The sequence below is a fragment of the Rana temporaria genome, chromosome 9 (assembly GCF_905171775.1).
Source record: "Rana temporaria chromosome 9, aRanTem1.1, whole genome shotgun sequence".
Classification (NCBI taxonomy): domain Eukaryota; kingdom Metazoa; phylum Chordata; class Amphibia; order Anura; family Ranidae; genus Rana; species Rana temporaria.
In genome coordinates, this window is record NC_053497.1 from 172,372,042 (window position 1) to 172,388,234 (window position 16,193).

General features: G+C 48.5%; 1 protein-coding gene across 4 annotated transcripts in view; it reads left to right on the forward strand.

Moving 5' to 3' along the window:
- Nucleotides 1–16,193, forward strand: part of BCORL1 (BCL6 corepressor like 1) — a 125,011-nt gene that overhangs the window by 74,150 nt on the left and 34,668 nt on the right. For 3 of the 4 annotated variants that reach the window (XM_040325022.1, XM_040325023.1, XM_040325025.1), the window contains one exon: nt 10,663–10,743. The exons of the other annotated variant lie outside the window; for it this stretch is intronic. In XM_040325022.1, the coding sequence (XP_040180956.1) occupies nt 10,663–10,743 (81 nt within the window). The remainder of the gene's footprint in view (nt 1–10,662; nt 10,744–16,193) is intronic. 4 annotated transcript variants of the gene reach the window in all.

The window sequence follows — 16,193 nt, forward strand, 5'->3', positions numbered from 1 at the left end:
TCTTCTCACTGACCACCAATGTAAGGAACATTCTTCCCACTGATCACCAATGTAAGGAACATTCTTCCCACTGATCACCAATGTAAGGAACATTCTTCCCACTGATCACCAATGTAAGGAACATTCTTCTCACTGATCCCCAATGTAAGGGACATTCTTCTCACTGATCACCAATGTAAGGGACATTCTTCTCACTGATCACCAATGTAAGGGACATTCTTCTCACTGATCACCAATGTAAGGGACATTCTTCTCACTGATCACCAATGTAAGGAACATTCTTCCCACTGATCACCAATGTAAGGGACATTCTTCTCACTGATCACCAATGTAAGGGACATTCTTCTCACTGATCACCAATGTAAGGAACATTCTTCTCACTGATCACCAATGTAAGGGACATTCTTCTCACTGATCACCAATGTAAGGAACATTCTTCCCACTGATCACCAATGTAAGGAACATTCTTCTCACTGATCACCAATGTAAGGGACATTCTTCTCACTGATCACCAATGTAAGGAACATTCTTCCCACTGATCACCAATGTAAGGGACATTCTTCCCACTGATCACCAATGTAAGGGACATTCTTCTCACTGATCACCAATGTAAGGAACATTCTTCCCACTGATCACCAATGTAAGGAACATTCTTCTCACTGATCACCAATGTAAGGAACATTCTTCTCACTGATCACCAATGTAAGGAACATTCTTCTCACTGATCACCAATGTAAGGAGCATTCTTCCCACTGATCACCAATGTAAGGGACATTCTTCTCACTGATCACCAATGTAAGGAACATTCTTCTCACTGATCACCAATGTAAGGGACATTCTCCCCACTGATCACCAATGTAAGGAACATTCTTCTCACTGATCACCAATGTAAGGGACATTCTTCTCACTGATCACCAATGTAAGGGACATTCTTCTCACTGATCACCAATGTAAGGAACATTCTTCTCACTGATCACCAATGTAAGGGACATTCTCCCCACTGATCACCAATGTAAGGAACATTCTTCTCACTGATCACCAATGTAAGGGACATTCTTCTCACTGATCACCAATGTAAGGGACATTCTTCTCACTGATCACCAATGTAAGGAACATTCTTCTCACTGATCACCAATGTAAGGGACATTCTTCTCACTGATCACCAATGTAAGGAGCATTCTTCTCACTGATCACCAATGTAAGGGACATTCTTCTCACTGATCACCAATGTAAGGAACATTCTTCTCACTGATCACCAATGTAAGGAACATTCTTCTCACTGATCACCAATGTAAGGGACATTCTTCCCACTGATCACCAATGTAAGGAGCATTCTTCCCACTGATCACCAATGTAAGGGACATTCTTCCCACTGATCACCAATGTAAGGAGCATTCTTCCCACTGATCACCAATGTAAGGGACATTCTTCTTACTGATCACCAATGTAAGGAGCATTCTTCCCACTGATCACCAATGTAAGGGACATTCTTCTCACTGATCACCAATGTAAGGAACATTCTTCTCACTGATCACCAATGTAAGGGACATTCTTCTCACTGATCACCAATGTAAGGGACATTCTTCTCACTGATCACCAATGTAAGGAACATTCTTCTCACTGATCACCAATGTAAGGAACATTCTTCCCACTGATCACCAATGTAAGGAACATTCTTCCCACCGATCACCAATGTAAGGGACATTCTTCCCACTGATCACCAATGTAAGGAACATTCTTCTCACTGATCACCAATGTAAGGGACATTCTTCTCACTGATCACCAATGTAAGGGACATTCTTCCCACTGACCTCTAATGTAAGGAACATTCTTCCCATTGACCTCTAATGTAATGGACATTCTTCCCATTGACCTCTAATGTAATGGACATTCTTCCCATTGACCTCTAATGTAATGGAGCATCATTCTCACTGACCATCAATGTAAGAATTTTTCACTCTAGTGAGTTTTTCCAGGATGGGAGGGGGAGTGAGCCATAAGAGGGCCAATGAGAGCGGCCGACCTGGAGGTGTGTGTCTGTGTAAATCCAGGCAGTGATCCGGCAGCAGCTTCAGCTACCCACAGTTAAAATGGCTGCAGCCACACTCGGTGGAGGGAGATTTCTGCAGCGTATTTGGCAAGTACAGAATCGCAGTGTATATAAAATAATATGCAAAGTGGTGGGAGGGAAGCTTCAGAATGGCAAAGATGTTTTTATTATTACAAATGATGTGAGCAGACTGCAGTTCCTCTTTAATGAACCCCCCCCCCCCCCTAAAAAAAAACATATTTATCAGACAACTAAAGACGAATGAAAATCCTGCGTGCGTTGTATCTGAACATGGCCTCGCCGCTCTCGCTGATTGCGACTTGTTTGTTTATCAGATTCCAATAAATAGTGTTGTATGTTTTTTATATCGGGAGGATGTTACTTAACAAGAGGCGGCAGTTAGCGTGGTTTCCTGTGTCCCCAGTCACACTTCCTGTCGGGGGAGGCGGTCCCTCACCTCCTGTGTTTCCCATCTAGAAAGACTTGTTTATTAATACCGCACGCCGTCTTCCTGTCTGTCCGTCCGCACGGCGAGGGGGGGGGGGGCTTACCTCTCCTTGAACCGCGCTGTGCTGCCACTGATGATCAATGGGCAGCAGAGAGACGTTTACACTCCGGCCTGCACTAAAGTCGGCCCGCCATCAACCAATAGATGGGGAACGATCTCTTCAGTTCTGCTTTTAACCCCTTAGGTCAGACTTTCCCAACCGTTGGTCTGATGGTCAGTGAGAAGAATGCTCCTTACACTTGAGGTCATTGGGAAGACCTTATAGATGGCGCTGACCCCTAGAGGTTAAGCTATAGCCGAATGACGGCCGCAGCGCGGACCCCAATTGCCGGGAGGACGTCAAAAGACGTCCTCCCCTTCGCGTGCTCCTCGCGCGCTCTACAGGGGACTCGGGTGATCACAGATCCGAGTAAGGGGCAGGTCCCGGCCCCTTACCATGTGATCAGCTGTCAGCCAATGACAGCTGATCATGTGATGTAAACAAAGCTTGCTAAACTGGATCGCCAGCTTAGATGCAAGGGACATTGGTCCCGAAGAGGAAGAGGCAATTCTGCCTTGTGTATGCCAATCTATACCTCCTGCCAGTGCCACCTATCCATGCCCACCATTAGTGCCAATCGGTGCCTCATCCATGCCACCTAGCAGTGCCGCTCATCTGTGCCCATTATTGCCACCCATCAGTGCCCATTATTGCCACCCATCAGTGCCCATTATTGCTGCCCATCACTGCCACCCAGCTGTGCCTCTTCTCAGTGCCGCCCATTATTGCCACCAATCTGTGCCCATTATTGCCACCCATTGGTGCCACTTCTCAGTGCCGCCCATCAGTGCCCATTATTGCCACCCATCAGTGCCCATTATTGCTGCCCATCACTGCCATCCTTTAGTGCCACCCAGTGGTGCCACTTCTCAGTGCCGCCCATTATTGCCACCCATCTGTGCCCATTATTGACACCCTTCAGTGCCACCCATCGGTGCCACTTCTCAGTGCCGCCCATCAGTGCCCATTATTGCCACCCATCAGTGCCCATTATTGCTGCCCATTGCTGCCACCCTTTAGTGCCACCCAGTGGTGCCACTTCTCAGTGCCGCCCATTATTGCCACCCATCTGTGCCCATTATTGCCACCCTTCAGTGCCACCCATCTCTGCCACCCTTCAGTGCCGCCCATCAGTGCCCATTATTGCCGCCCATCAGTGCCCATTATTGCCACCCATCTGTGCCCATTATTGCCACCCATTGCTGCCACCCTTTAGTGCCACCCAGTGGTGCCACTTCTCAGTGCCGCCCATCAGTGCCCATTATTGCCACCCATCTGTGCCCATTATTGCCACCCATCTGTGCCCATTATTGCCACCCATCTGTGCCCATTATTGCCACCCATCTGTGCCCATTATTGCCACCCATCTGTGCCCATTATTGCCACCCATCTGTGCCCATTATTGCCACCCATCCGTGCCCATTATTGCCACCCATCACTGCCACCCTTCAGTGCCACCCAGCGGTGCCACTTCTCAGTGCTGCTTATCAGTGCCTATTATTGCCACCCATCAGTACAGCCTCATCAACCTACATCAATGAAGGAGAAAAATTACCTGTTTGCAAAATTGTATATATTTTTTTTTTTAATTCAGCCTTTTGATTTTTTTTTTTTTTTAACTAACTAAAAATAAAAACCGCAGAGGTGACGGGTACAGTGTTGTATGACTGCGCAATTGTCATTCAAAGTGCGTCGGCGCTGAAAGCTGAAAATTGGTCTGGGCGGGAGGGGGGGTTTAAGTGCCCTGTATGGAAGTGGTTACAATATCAATGGTGTCCGTGGGAACTTCTCCGAGAGGCAGAAATCGCTCCTTGCTAAAGGAACCCCCAACAACCTCTTGAGGAACCTCCAGGGGTCAATGGAACCCTGGTTGAGAAACTCTGCCTTAGGTGCTTCAATGTGAAAAGGGGTTAAAACGGACTTAACCACTTAAGGACCGGGGCTCTCTCTGAGATTTGGTGTTTACAAGTTAAAAACATATTTATTTTTTGCTAGAAAATTACTTGGAACCTCCAAACATTATACATTTTTTTTTCTAACACCCTAGAGAATAAAATGACAGTCGTTGCAATACTTCTTGTCACACCGCATTTGCGCAGCACCGGAGAGCGGGGGAGGAGGGCTCTCTCCTGCCGCCGCCGTTTTTAAGTGATCTTGCGGCGAATCCGCTGCAGAGACCACCATTATCGGAAACCGGACCACCCGCTAAAGAAGATACCTGGGTTGTATATCGGTGTGCGGTGGTCCGGAAGCCAGACTTTTGTGAACCCTTCTTGCCTTGGTGACCACGACGTGAACGTAACCTACGCCTAGCCATATTCACGTACTACGTAAACGACGTAAAATACAACGGCTCTGTTCCCTGGTCCATACCTTTGCATGACTTGCGCCTCCTATATGGGGAATAACTTTACGCCGGACGTACGACTTGCGCAAACCGCGTATATTATGCACCGGGCGCAACTACGTTCGTGAATCGGCGTATCTCCCTCATGTGCATAGAAAATCAATGGGAGCGGAAAATGCGCCCAGCGTAAATATGCGCCCACGATACGACGGCGTAGGCAAGTTACGTCGGTTGTAGGAAGTTTATTTTTAGGCGTATCTCAGATTGTGGGCACGGCGCACAGATACGACGGCGCATAGTTACACTTATGCGTTGTATCTCGAGATAAGTCGGCGTAAGTGCTTTGTGAATCTGGGCCTTTGTGTTCATTCTGCCATTGTTTTACCTCCCATCTCTAGCCATTGGATACTATGTAGCACCCTTGAGTGCTTTGATTATAATGTGCTATCTGTAGATTAATAAGGTTTGTACACAATACCTGTGCGCTGTTGCATCTATTTACAGGTGACTGCTGTGCATCTGTTCTGCTATTGTTTAGTGCTGATCCTGGAACGATACCTATCCTGGGGCTTTCAGGGCTATGTAGAGCTCCTTGAGTACATAGAATAAAACAAACTGTAGGCCAGCCAAGGATTACCCTTCCTACTGCTGACATGCCTCAGGTTTTTGCTAGAAGGGGTGGTCACCATTCGGAGGGTGGACTTCTTTACATAGTTAGGCTGGTTCAATAAAGACACAAGTCCATCCAGTTCAACCAATAGAGGGGGGCATTTTTAAAAGGTTGGGAGGGGAGGGCATCGTTGGGAGGGGAGGGCATCGTTGGGAGGGGAGGGCATCGTTGGGAGGGGAGGGCATCGTTGGGAGGGGAGGGCATCGTTGGGAGGGGAGGGCATCGTTGCGAGAGGAGGGGAGGGCATCGTGGGGAGGGGTGGACATGGTGTTGGGTGGAGTGGACATGGTGTTGGGCGGGGTGGACATGGTGTTGGACATTGTTGGGCGGGGTGGACATTGTTGGGCGGGGTGGACATGGTGTTGGACATTGTTGGGCGGGGTGGACATGGTGTTGGACATTGTTGGGCGGGGTGGACATGGTGTTGGACATTGTTGGGCGGGGTGGACATGGTGTTGGACATTGTTGGGCGGGGTGGATATGGTGGTGGGCGGGGTGGACATGGTGTTGGGCGGGGTGGACATGGTGTTGGACATTGTTGGGCGGGGTGGACATTGTTGGGCGGGGTGGACATGGTGTTGGACATTGTTGGGCGGGGTGGACATGGTGTTGGACATTGTTGGGCGGGGTGGACATGGTGTTGGACATTGTTGGGCGGGGTGGACATGGTGTTGGACATTGTTGGGCGGGGTGGACATGGTGTTGGACATTGTTGGGCGGGGTGGACATGGTGGTGGACATTGTTGGGAGGGGTGGACATGGTGTTGGACATTGTTGGGCGGGGTGGACATGGTGTTGGACATTGTTGGGCGGGGTGGACATTGTTGGGCGGTTTGGTTAAGAGACGATTCACGATTTTCAGACTATTACAGCGTGACAAATGTGCCATCTCCATTACGAACGCTACTTTTACCGAAGGTGCGCTCCCGTCTCATACTTTATTCTGAGCATGTGCGGGTTTCTAAGCATACACACTAACGTGTTTCTCCTCGGAAACCAGCCCGACGAGAAACACGACGAGGCAATTGAGACTCCCGACGAGGAAAAAGAGAACTCGTTCTCTTTTTTTCTCGTCAAGTTCCACGTCAGTTTTCTCGACGAAAAACATACACACGCCCGTTTTCCTCTGCCACCAAGTTTCTTGATGGATTCTGTCGAGGAAAACGGTCGTGTGTACGAGGCCTAAGAGCAGAAACCTGACCACCTCTTGTTTCAGAGAGCGGTCCTCATCCTTCCGTTTTCAGTTGTTGGTTCTGCAGGCAGATCCTGGGCTGCAGGCCTTCCCCAGTCTTTCCAATGAGGCCTGTAGCTGTTTTTTTTGCGGAATGTCCTGTCCCTTAGTTTGACTGCTTTTGGACATTGGAATCTGAATTTCTGTGTCCCTCAATGAATAAGAAAGTTTGATTTTTCTATATGGTGTAAAATCCGTATCTTGGAGTTCATTGGGGGTGAGAGGTCCCACTAATGTGTGTTTTTTTTTTTTTTTCCCATACGACTTGTATTGCTTTACCATAGAACAGGAATGCTGGGTAAAGGAGGGGTTGTACTGTGTACAATGCTAGTGTCCAATCTTCACATAGGTGGCAGTATAACCCGTCTGTCTTTAAATTCCTGTGTCCCTTAATAAATGTCAAATAGGTTTTATGGTAAGTAAAAATATGCTTTTTTTTATGCATTACATTTCTGAAATACATGCACATTTACTTATGTTTTATCCCTGCTGCAACTAAAGAGAAATACCTGCTCATCTGCCAGAAATATACCCAATTTCCTGTTGGCTCACAGCCCAATTACTTTTTTGGTAAGTAAACCACCTATCGTTTTCAGCCAAGGAAGCTGCCATCTTTGCCTCTGTTTAATCTATAACTGCCATGGTGCTGCACATGTGATCAGTTTAGACACCAGCCATTGGATAGTTTGGTTGAGAGCACGACCAATTGGAGTGTTACATTTCCGGCACGTGTCGGAAATTAAATGGTTTTATGGATGGGTTTTACTATCGCTTTAAATCGCGAGGAGTGGTTTCAGCCCTGCGCAATTGCCTTTTGCTATACTATAGAGCACCTCTGCAACAATTAAAGGAGGTGTTTTGTATACTATGATAAGAACCGGGAAGACTGACTAGTAGGCATGCACAGATATATCGGTAACCAAAAAGTTTCATCAGAGTTTTGCCACTAGATGGAAAATCTGTGTCCCGTTGACCTTGATGGAAAATCGTGTTCCGTTGACCTTGATGGAAAATCGTGTTCCGTTGACCTTGATGGAAAATCGTGTTCCGTTGACCTTGATGGAAAATCGTGTTCCGTTGACCTTGATGGAAAATCGTGTTCCGTTGACCTTGATGGAAAATCGCGTCCCGTTGACCTTGATGGAAAAATCTGTGTCCCGTTGACCTTGATGGAAAATCCGTGTCCCGTTGACCTTGATGGATAATCGTGTCCCGTTGGCCTTGATGGATAATCGTGTCCCGTTGGCCCTGATGGATAATCGTGTCCCGTTGGCCCTGATGGATAATCGTGTCCCGTTGGCCTTGATGGATAATCGTGTCCCGTTGGCCTTGATGGATAATCGTGTCCCGTTGGCCTTGATGGATAATCGTGTCCCGTTGGCCTTGATGGATAATCGTGTCCCGTTGGCCTTGATGGATAATCGTGTCCCGTTGGCCCTGATGGATAATCGTGTCCCGTTGGCCTTGATGGATAATCGTGTCCCGTTGGCCTTGATGGATAATCGTGTCCCGTTGGCCTTGATGGATAATCGTGTCCCGTTGGCCTTGATGGATAATCGTGTCCCGTTGGCCTTGATGGATAATCGTGTTCCGTTGGCCTTGATGGATAATCGTGTCCCGTTGGCCTTGATGGATAATCGTGTCCCGTTGGCCTTGATGGATAATCGTGTCCCGTTGGCCTTGATGGATAATCGTGTCCCGTTGGCCTTGATGGATAATCGTGTCCCGTTGGCCTTGATGGATAATCGTGTCCCGTTGGCCTTGATGGATAATCGTGTCCCGTTGGCCTTGATGGATAATCGTGTCCCGTTGGCCTTGATGGATAATCGTGTCCCGTTGGCCTTGATGGATAATCGTGTCCCGTTGGCCTTGATGGATAATCGTGTTCCGTTGGCCTTGATGGATAATCGTGTCCCGTTGGCCTTGATGGATAATCGTGTCCCGTTGGCCTTGATGGATAATCGTGTCCCGTTGACTTTGATGGAAAAGCGTGTCCCGTTGACTTTGATGGAAAAGCGTGTCCCGTTGACTTTGATGGAAAAGCGTGTCCCGTTGACTTTGATGGAAAAGCGTGTCCCGTTGACTTTGATGGAAAAGCGTGTCCCGTTGACTTTGATGGAAAAGCGTGTCCCGTTGACTTTGATGGAAAAGCGTGTCCCGTTGACTTTGATGGAAAAGCGTGTCCCGTTGACTTTGATGGAAAAGCGTGTCCCGTTGACTTTGATGGAAAAGCGTGTCCCGTTGACTTTGATGGAAAAGCGTGTCCCGTTGACTTTGATGGAAAAGCGTGTCCCGTTGACTTTGATGGAAAAGCGTGTCCCGTTGACCTTGATGGAATGTCGCCCCCGTTTTGACTTCAATTCAAAAACATCCAAAAATTAAACTGTCCATTTTCAGGTTTCGTCCAAGTGCATCATGAATTTTTGCTTTGAGCACTGGAATTTTAATTTTGGTGCACCACTAAGGATTTGATTCCTTGAGATCAAAGTGCAGTGTTCATAGGCTTTGATATCCTGGCGGGATCAACTTCTATTTTTCATGCACTTAACAAACAGAACTCCAACTGTCAATTTGTATAATTAACAGACTAAAAGGAAGCATTAAGACAATTTTTTGTTAGTTTGCACACACTTGAAAACATGAGTGGACACCCCTTCCAAATGATTGAGTCCACCCGTTTCGAGTGAAGAGTACTGATAATACTACAGCGACAATCGTGCACTTCCACCCTTGTCAACTATTTGGTGAAGACTCTTTTCTGTTTCAGCATGACTGTGCCCCTTGTACAAAGCCAGCTCCATAAAGACATGGGTTGATGAGTTTGGTGAGGAGGAACTCAAGTGGCCTTCACAGATCCATGACCTCAGCCCTACCGAGCACCTTTTGGGATGAATTGGAAAGCCAATTGTGAGCCAGGTCTTCTCATCCAACGTCGGCACCTAATCTCACAAATACTCTTTTGGCTGAATAGGCATACATTCCCATAGGCACGTTCCAAAAGCCTTCCCAGAGAAGTGGAGGCTGTTTTGGCTGCCGAGGACGGACTCTATTGACGGCCATGGTTATGAAATGGGACGTCCCAACAACACCGACAATAGGTGTGATGGTCAGGTGTCCACAAACGTTTGCCCATATAATGTAACTATGATTATCTTAGAGGAAGTAACCCCTAATGGGTTTTACTTCCTTTTTTTTTCCTGCAAGGGTAAAGCATAATGGGCTACTATACATCGCATAGTAGCCCATTATGTGTCACTTACCTGAAAGCGAAGCCTGCGATGTTATTGCTGTCCCCTCTTCCACGAACCCTCCATCTTCCTTCCGGGTATCGCGGCTCCGGCGCTGTGATTGGCCATAGCCGTGATGACGTCACTCCTGTGCATGCGCGCGGGAGCCACCAGTCATGGCACGCTCGTTGTTTCTAAAGTGCGCCGTAGACATCGGCGCCCGTCTCATTTGTAAGGTGGAGGTTTAGGAGATATTTCGAGCACCTACAGGTAAGCCTTAATCTAGGCTTAACTGTAGGTAAAAGTGGTTGTATCTGGTTTACAACCACTTTAAAACAATGTTTAAACCCAAAAGCAAACATTTTATTATATTGCAGCTTGCTATTCTTAGATGTGATGGCTGCGTTGGTTTTCTTTTTTTAAGCTTTCTTTCCTTTTTTACCAGTAAGCCTGTTTTTTAAAAGCACAAGCTCGGTGGTAAGGGAAGTAATAAGTTCTATTTTATATCTTAACCAGGTATTCACTTAAAGCTTAGAATTCCAAAGCTGATCCACCTGGAAACATTGTTTTTTCTTTTTCTTTCCTGCAGCCACGCCAGAGAGAAAACCCAAAAACAATTTCCGAGACTTCATCCCAGTCATCTTAAAAAGCAGAACGCGCAGCCAGACAGGTAAAATAAATACATAAAATAGGCTAATGTACTAAATGATAGGGAGAAGGGATTGTGGTAATTGGATTCACGGTTTAGCTTTTTTTTTTCTCATCCATTGAGGGACACGGGAACGTTTTTAACATTTGGTTTATACTGCCACCTACAGGAGGATTGGGACACTGGCAAACTGTAGGCCAGCCTAAGATAACCCCTCCCACTACCAGCATGCCTCTGTGTTTTTTTGCTAGTGTCCTACAAGGATTGATGAATTTTCTTCGGTTTTTACTCCAGTGGAGACTTTTCTCTACTTCGCTGCTGGAGCTTTGTCTATTCAGTTGCGGTTGCCTGGCTTCAAAGTGTTGCGTGCGGACCCCGCTGTATTGGGGATTGCCTAAAAGGAACCTTTGGGCACTGGGTCCTGCGTAGGGCTCTTTCCAGACTCCATTCTGATCAGTTAGTTGCGGAGTGCTTTCCAGGTCTAGTGCTGCTGGCATTGCCTCAGTGCTTGCCCGGTTTCTCAAGACTTGCACAGTGAGTGGGCCAGTTGGGCCAAAGAACCTAGCGTGACCTCAATTATTTCTGGAGTAGACATCTACTCCGTGACTGGAACCAGTATGCAGCTAGTTGTTGCTGCAGCACCCTAACTTTGAGCGCTTATACCAGGAAACGTGTGCGATGGGAAATTGGAACATTACTCAATTACTTCTGGGCACCTTTTTGCCATGGAAGGGGCTAATGCTGTGGGACTGGTTGCTGGGGTCCTCTACTAGGTGGAGTGTTGCTCGCGCTCCACCCTCTTTCGTATCACAAAGCTTTGAATAAACCTCTCAGCACTGTGGCTCCTGCTTGCAAAGAAGCACGTGGAACTTCGATCCTTTTTTTTTTTTTTTTTTTTTTACGGAAAGGTATTTTATTAACAAAAGCGCATTACAAGATATGCAGTAGTCGACAATCAGGTTTACAAAGAAACAATATCAGACAGAAATAAGCATTCCCAGTGTTTTTTGATAATCAAGGTACAAGTTCACAGCTCTTTCGCCCTAACTAGTGCCCTCCCTTAAGTACAACAGGGTAAACAGCAGTCGCCCCCGTGCTAAATCCTCATGTACCTAGGAAGTCGCGCCGTAGAACTAACAACATCCCAGTCGGCAGAATCAGGCGATGCCAAAGGCAGAGAGGGGAGGGGGCAACAGGCCCCCAGTCCTGGGCGGGGGGGGGGGGAGTCCCTATTTTAGTCTCCCACCCCCCCCCCGGACCCCCAACTACACTCACCCACCCAAGCCGACCAGACCTTGTCGTGTTTAGCAGGGCACTGCCTACTCTCATACGTGAGTTTATAAAGGGGTAAAGCCGAGTCCACCGCCTTCCTCCAGGAACTAAGGGTGGGGGGTCCTACTGACTTCCACCGTAGCATTATCTCCCTCCTAGCGTAAAACAGCGAGAATGTAATACATAGCTTAGTATATCTGTCTACCTCCACCTCACCCAGGTGGCTCAGGAGGAGCACCATGGGGTCCAGTGTTACCCTAGTCCCTCCTATGTCGCTAAGCCTCCCTGCCACCCCCTCCCAATACGGCCTGAGCTTCGGGCAATCCCAAACCATGTGCCAGAAGGTCCCCTCCTCGATCCCACATCTGGGACAGTTCGGATCCAGATGTGGGTATATGCTGGTCATTCTGTGAGGGGTGAAGTAGCCCCTATGGGCCAGATCCACAAAGAAGTTACGCTGGCGTATCTATTGATACGCCGCGTAACTTCTAGTTTGCTCTGGCATATCTTTGTTTTGTATCCACAAAACAAGATACGCCTGAATGTGGGCTAGATCCGACTGACGTACGTCTTAGTACACCGTCGGATCTAAGGTGCATTTTTACGCTGGCCGCTTCCGTTGATTTCCGCGTAGAGTATGCAAATTAGCTAGATACGCCGATTCTCAGAACGTACGTCCGCCCGGCGCATTTTTTTACGTCGTTTACGTAAGGCTTTTTTCGGCATAACGTTACCCATGCTCTATGCGGCGTACGCAATGTTAAGTATGGACGTCGGGCCAGCGTCGAATTTTCCGTTGTTTGCGTAAAACATTCGCCAATAGGGCTTTGCGTAAATTACGTTCACGTCGAAAGCATTGACTATTTGCGACGTGATTTCGAGCATGCGCACTGGGATACCCCCAAGGACGGCGCATGCGCCGTAAAAAAAAAACGTCATTTACGTGGGGTCAAGTTGAATTAACATAAAACACGCCCACATCTTAGTCATTTGAATTCCGCGCCCTTACGCCGACACATTTACACTACGCCACCGTAACTTGCGGCGCAAATTCTTTGTGGATATGGCAACTACGCTGTAAGTTACTGCGCCGTAGTGTATCTGAGATGCGCTACTCCTGCCTTTAAAGATAGGCAGATCTTTGTGGATCTGGGCCTATGTAGGAATTTGACCTGGAGGAATCTGTCCTTTTGGCTGCTATCGTGGATGGGATGTAGGTGGAGATGCATTCCTCCCATTCCTCCTCCCCCAAAGTCGGGATGTCCTCCTTCCATTTATCCATTACCCGGGTGAGTTTAACAGCGTGGCCAACTGTCAAATACAGATACAGAGTGGAAAGGGGCTTCCCCCTTCGCGCCAGTCAGGTTCCAGAGTCAGTGTGTGCGGGAATTGGGCCCTCATCGCATGCCTCAGCTGGTAATATTTAATTTGGGGAGGGAGTACTGTCGTCTCAATTCACGGAAGGGCTTGATCCTACCATTTGCTATGACATGTTTGAGGGTAGTGATCCGTCGTTTGGCCCACTGTGAGGGTTCAGGTAAGTCGCAGAGGTGGGGCAGGGTGGGGTTGCCCCACAGCGGGGTGTGTGGGGAGATACAATTCGGTTTGGCGTAAATGGCCCTGGCCGCCCGCAATACTCTAACAGTCGTCTTCATGGGAGCCGTCAAGGGATGGGGGGCGTTGGGACCCCTGTACACTAGATTAGTCAATGCAGCGTATGACCCCAGTATGGCCGCCTCAAGTCTCATCGCTGGATTCTGTCTGGGCTGGGAGAACCACCAGCGTATCGTAACTAGGACGGCTGCCCAATGATACAACAGAAAGTTTGGGAGAGCCAGCCCACCTCCCGACAAGGGGAGATATAGTATCTGTCTCGCCACCCTAGGTGGTCTCCCGGCCCAGATGAAAGAGGTCAGCACCCCCTCCAGACGTCTGAAAAAGGATCTGGGAATGTGGGAAGGGGCGTTACGAAAGAAATATAAACATTTAGGAAGGAACACCATTTTGAGCAGGTTAACCCTGCCAACCGGAGTCAGCGGGAGGGTGCGCCAGGCTGTGCATTTGACAGCAAGATGGGAAAGGAGAGGCTGCATTTCTCTCTATGAATTCATGTGTGGTGCTACTAATCCGAACGCCTAGATAGGTAAAATCCCCCACCCACTGAAGAGGGGTACCCGTATTTGCCCTTGGAAGCGAGGGGTGCAATGGGAAGAGAACAGACTTGCCCCAGTTTATACGGATGCCCGAAAACCGGCCAAATTCCTCAAACAGGTCAAGTGTTGCCGTAACGATTGTGAGGCATCCGCAAGATAAAGTAGGGTGTCGTCGGCATAAAGGGGCACCTTTTCTTCTATGCCCCTGACTCCCGCCTCAGCCCTCAATGGCAAGGGGTTAGACCGCCATAGCAAATAGTCCCGGCGATAGCGGGCAGCTCCGGCCCAAGGAAAAGGTTTCGGAGAGTGTGCCATTCGTGCGGACTCTAGCCCTGGGGGCCAGCATAAAGCATCCTCAAACAGGTCAGGAACTTCAATCTTTAATCTGTTCTGCTTCTTGTCTACCCAATTCAGCTCCAGAAGATTTACCCCCTTCATGACCAGGTCATTTTGTGCCATTTAGCACTTCGCTACTTTAACTGACAATTGTGCGGTCATGCAACACTACTTAAATGAATTTATGTAATTTTTTCACACAAACTGAGCTTTCTTTAGGTGGTGTTTAATCACCTCTGGGTGTGTGTGTGTGTGTGTGTGTGTGTGTGTGTGTGTGTATGTATGTATGTATGTATGTATGTATGTATGTATTAGAGGTCGGCCGATATATCAGCCGATATTTGGCCGTTTTGGAGAAATCGGCATCGGCCGTATTTAACATGGCCTCTAGCGGTGGCCGCGGCTCCGGAGCTAGGCCGAAGACGCGGCTTTTCCTGATGCTGTGACCGCGGCGGTCACAGCATCAGGAAAGGCCACGGCTTCGGCCTAGCTCTGGAGCCGCGGCCATCTTGGTACACCCAGCGCGGCGGCCCTCCCCTCTGTTTACACCCACAGAGGAGGAGGGGCCCGCGCTTGTGGGACAGACACCGCTCTCTGGTGTCTGTACTACGGTGGGGGGGGGGGGTCTGTACTGAGGAGGGGGGTGGGTTTCTATCCTGATGGGAGAGGGGGTCTTTACTGACACTATATTTTTTTTTGCACCAGTGCCCCCTGCCAGTAAGTGCCACTTGCCGTCCAGTGCCATCTGCCAATGCCACCTGCCAGTGCCAATACCAGTGCCACCTTCTATCCAGTGCCAATACCAGTGCCACCTTCTATCCAGTGCCACTATCCAGTGCCACCATCCAGTGCCAATACCAGTGCCACCATCCAGTGCCACCTTCTTTCCAGTGCCAATTAGTGCCACCTTCCAGTGCCAATACCAGTGCCACCATCCAGTGCCAATACTAGTGCCACCTTCCATCCAGTGCCACCTGCCAGTGCCAACTAAAGCCATCAGTGCCACCTGCCAATGCCAACCAGTGCCATCTGCCAGTGCTAACTATTACCATCCAGTGCCAATTGGTGCCACCTGCCAGTCAGTGCCAATCAGTGCCATCTGCTAGTACCATCTTTCAGTGCCATCCAGTGCAACCTGCCAGTGCCAATAAGTGCCACCTGCCAATCAGTGCCTTCTGCTGGTGCCATCTTCCAGTGCCACGAGCCAGTGCCAGCAAAAAAAAAAAAAAATCGGCCTAAAATATCGGCCGCAAAAATCGGCATCATATATCGCCCGCCCCGATTTCTAAATCCAGAGTAGACACACAGACAGAATTCTCACCGCTCCAGGTGAGCCTCGTGATGATCAGGGGTTGTTGAACCACCAGGGTGCTGGCAATGCGGTAATAGCAAAAAAACAAAAGAACAAAAGCTGGACAGCCGCACTCCAAAATTTTCTTTAAAAGAGATGTCTTTATTTTCAACTGTGCATACAGTCACTGCAAGCCCACAAAAATCAGTATGGCCAACGTTTCGCACTGGCGTCAGTGCTTAGTCATGGCTGAGCACTGACGCCAGTGCGAAACGTTGGCCATACTGATTTTTGTGGGCTTGCAGTGACTGTATGCACAGTTGAAAATAAAGACATCTCTTTTAAAGAAAATTTTGGAGTGCGGCTGTCCAGCTTTTGTTCTTTTGTTTTTTTCCGATTTCTAAATATTGGCATCGGCC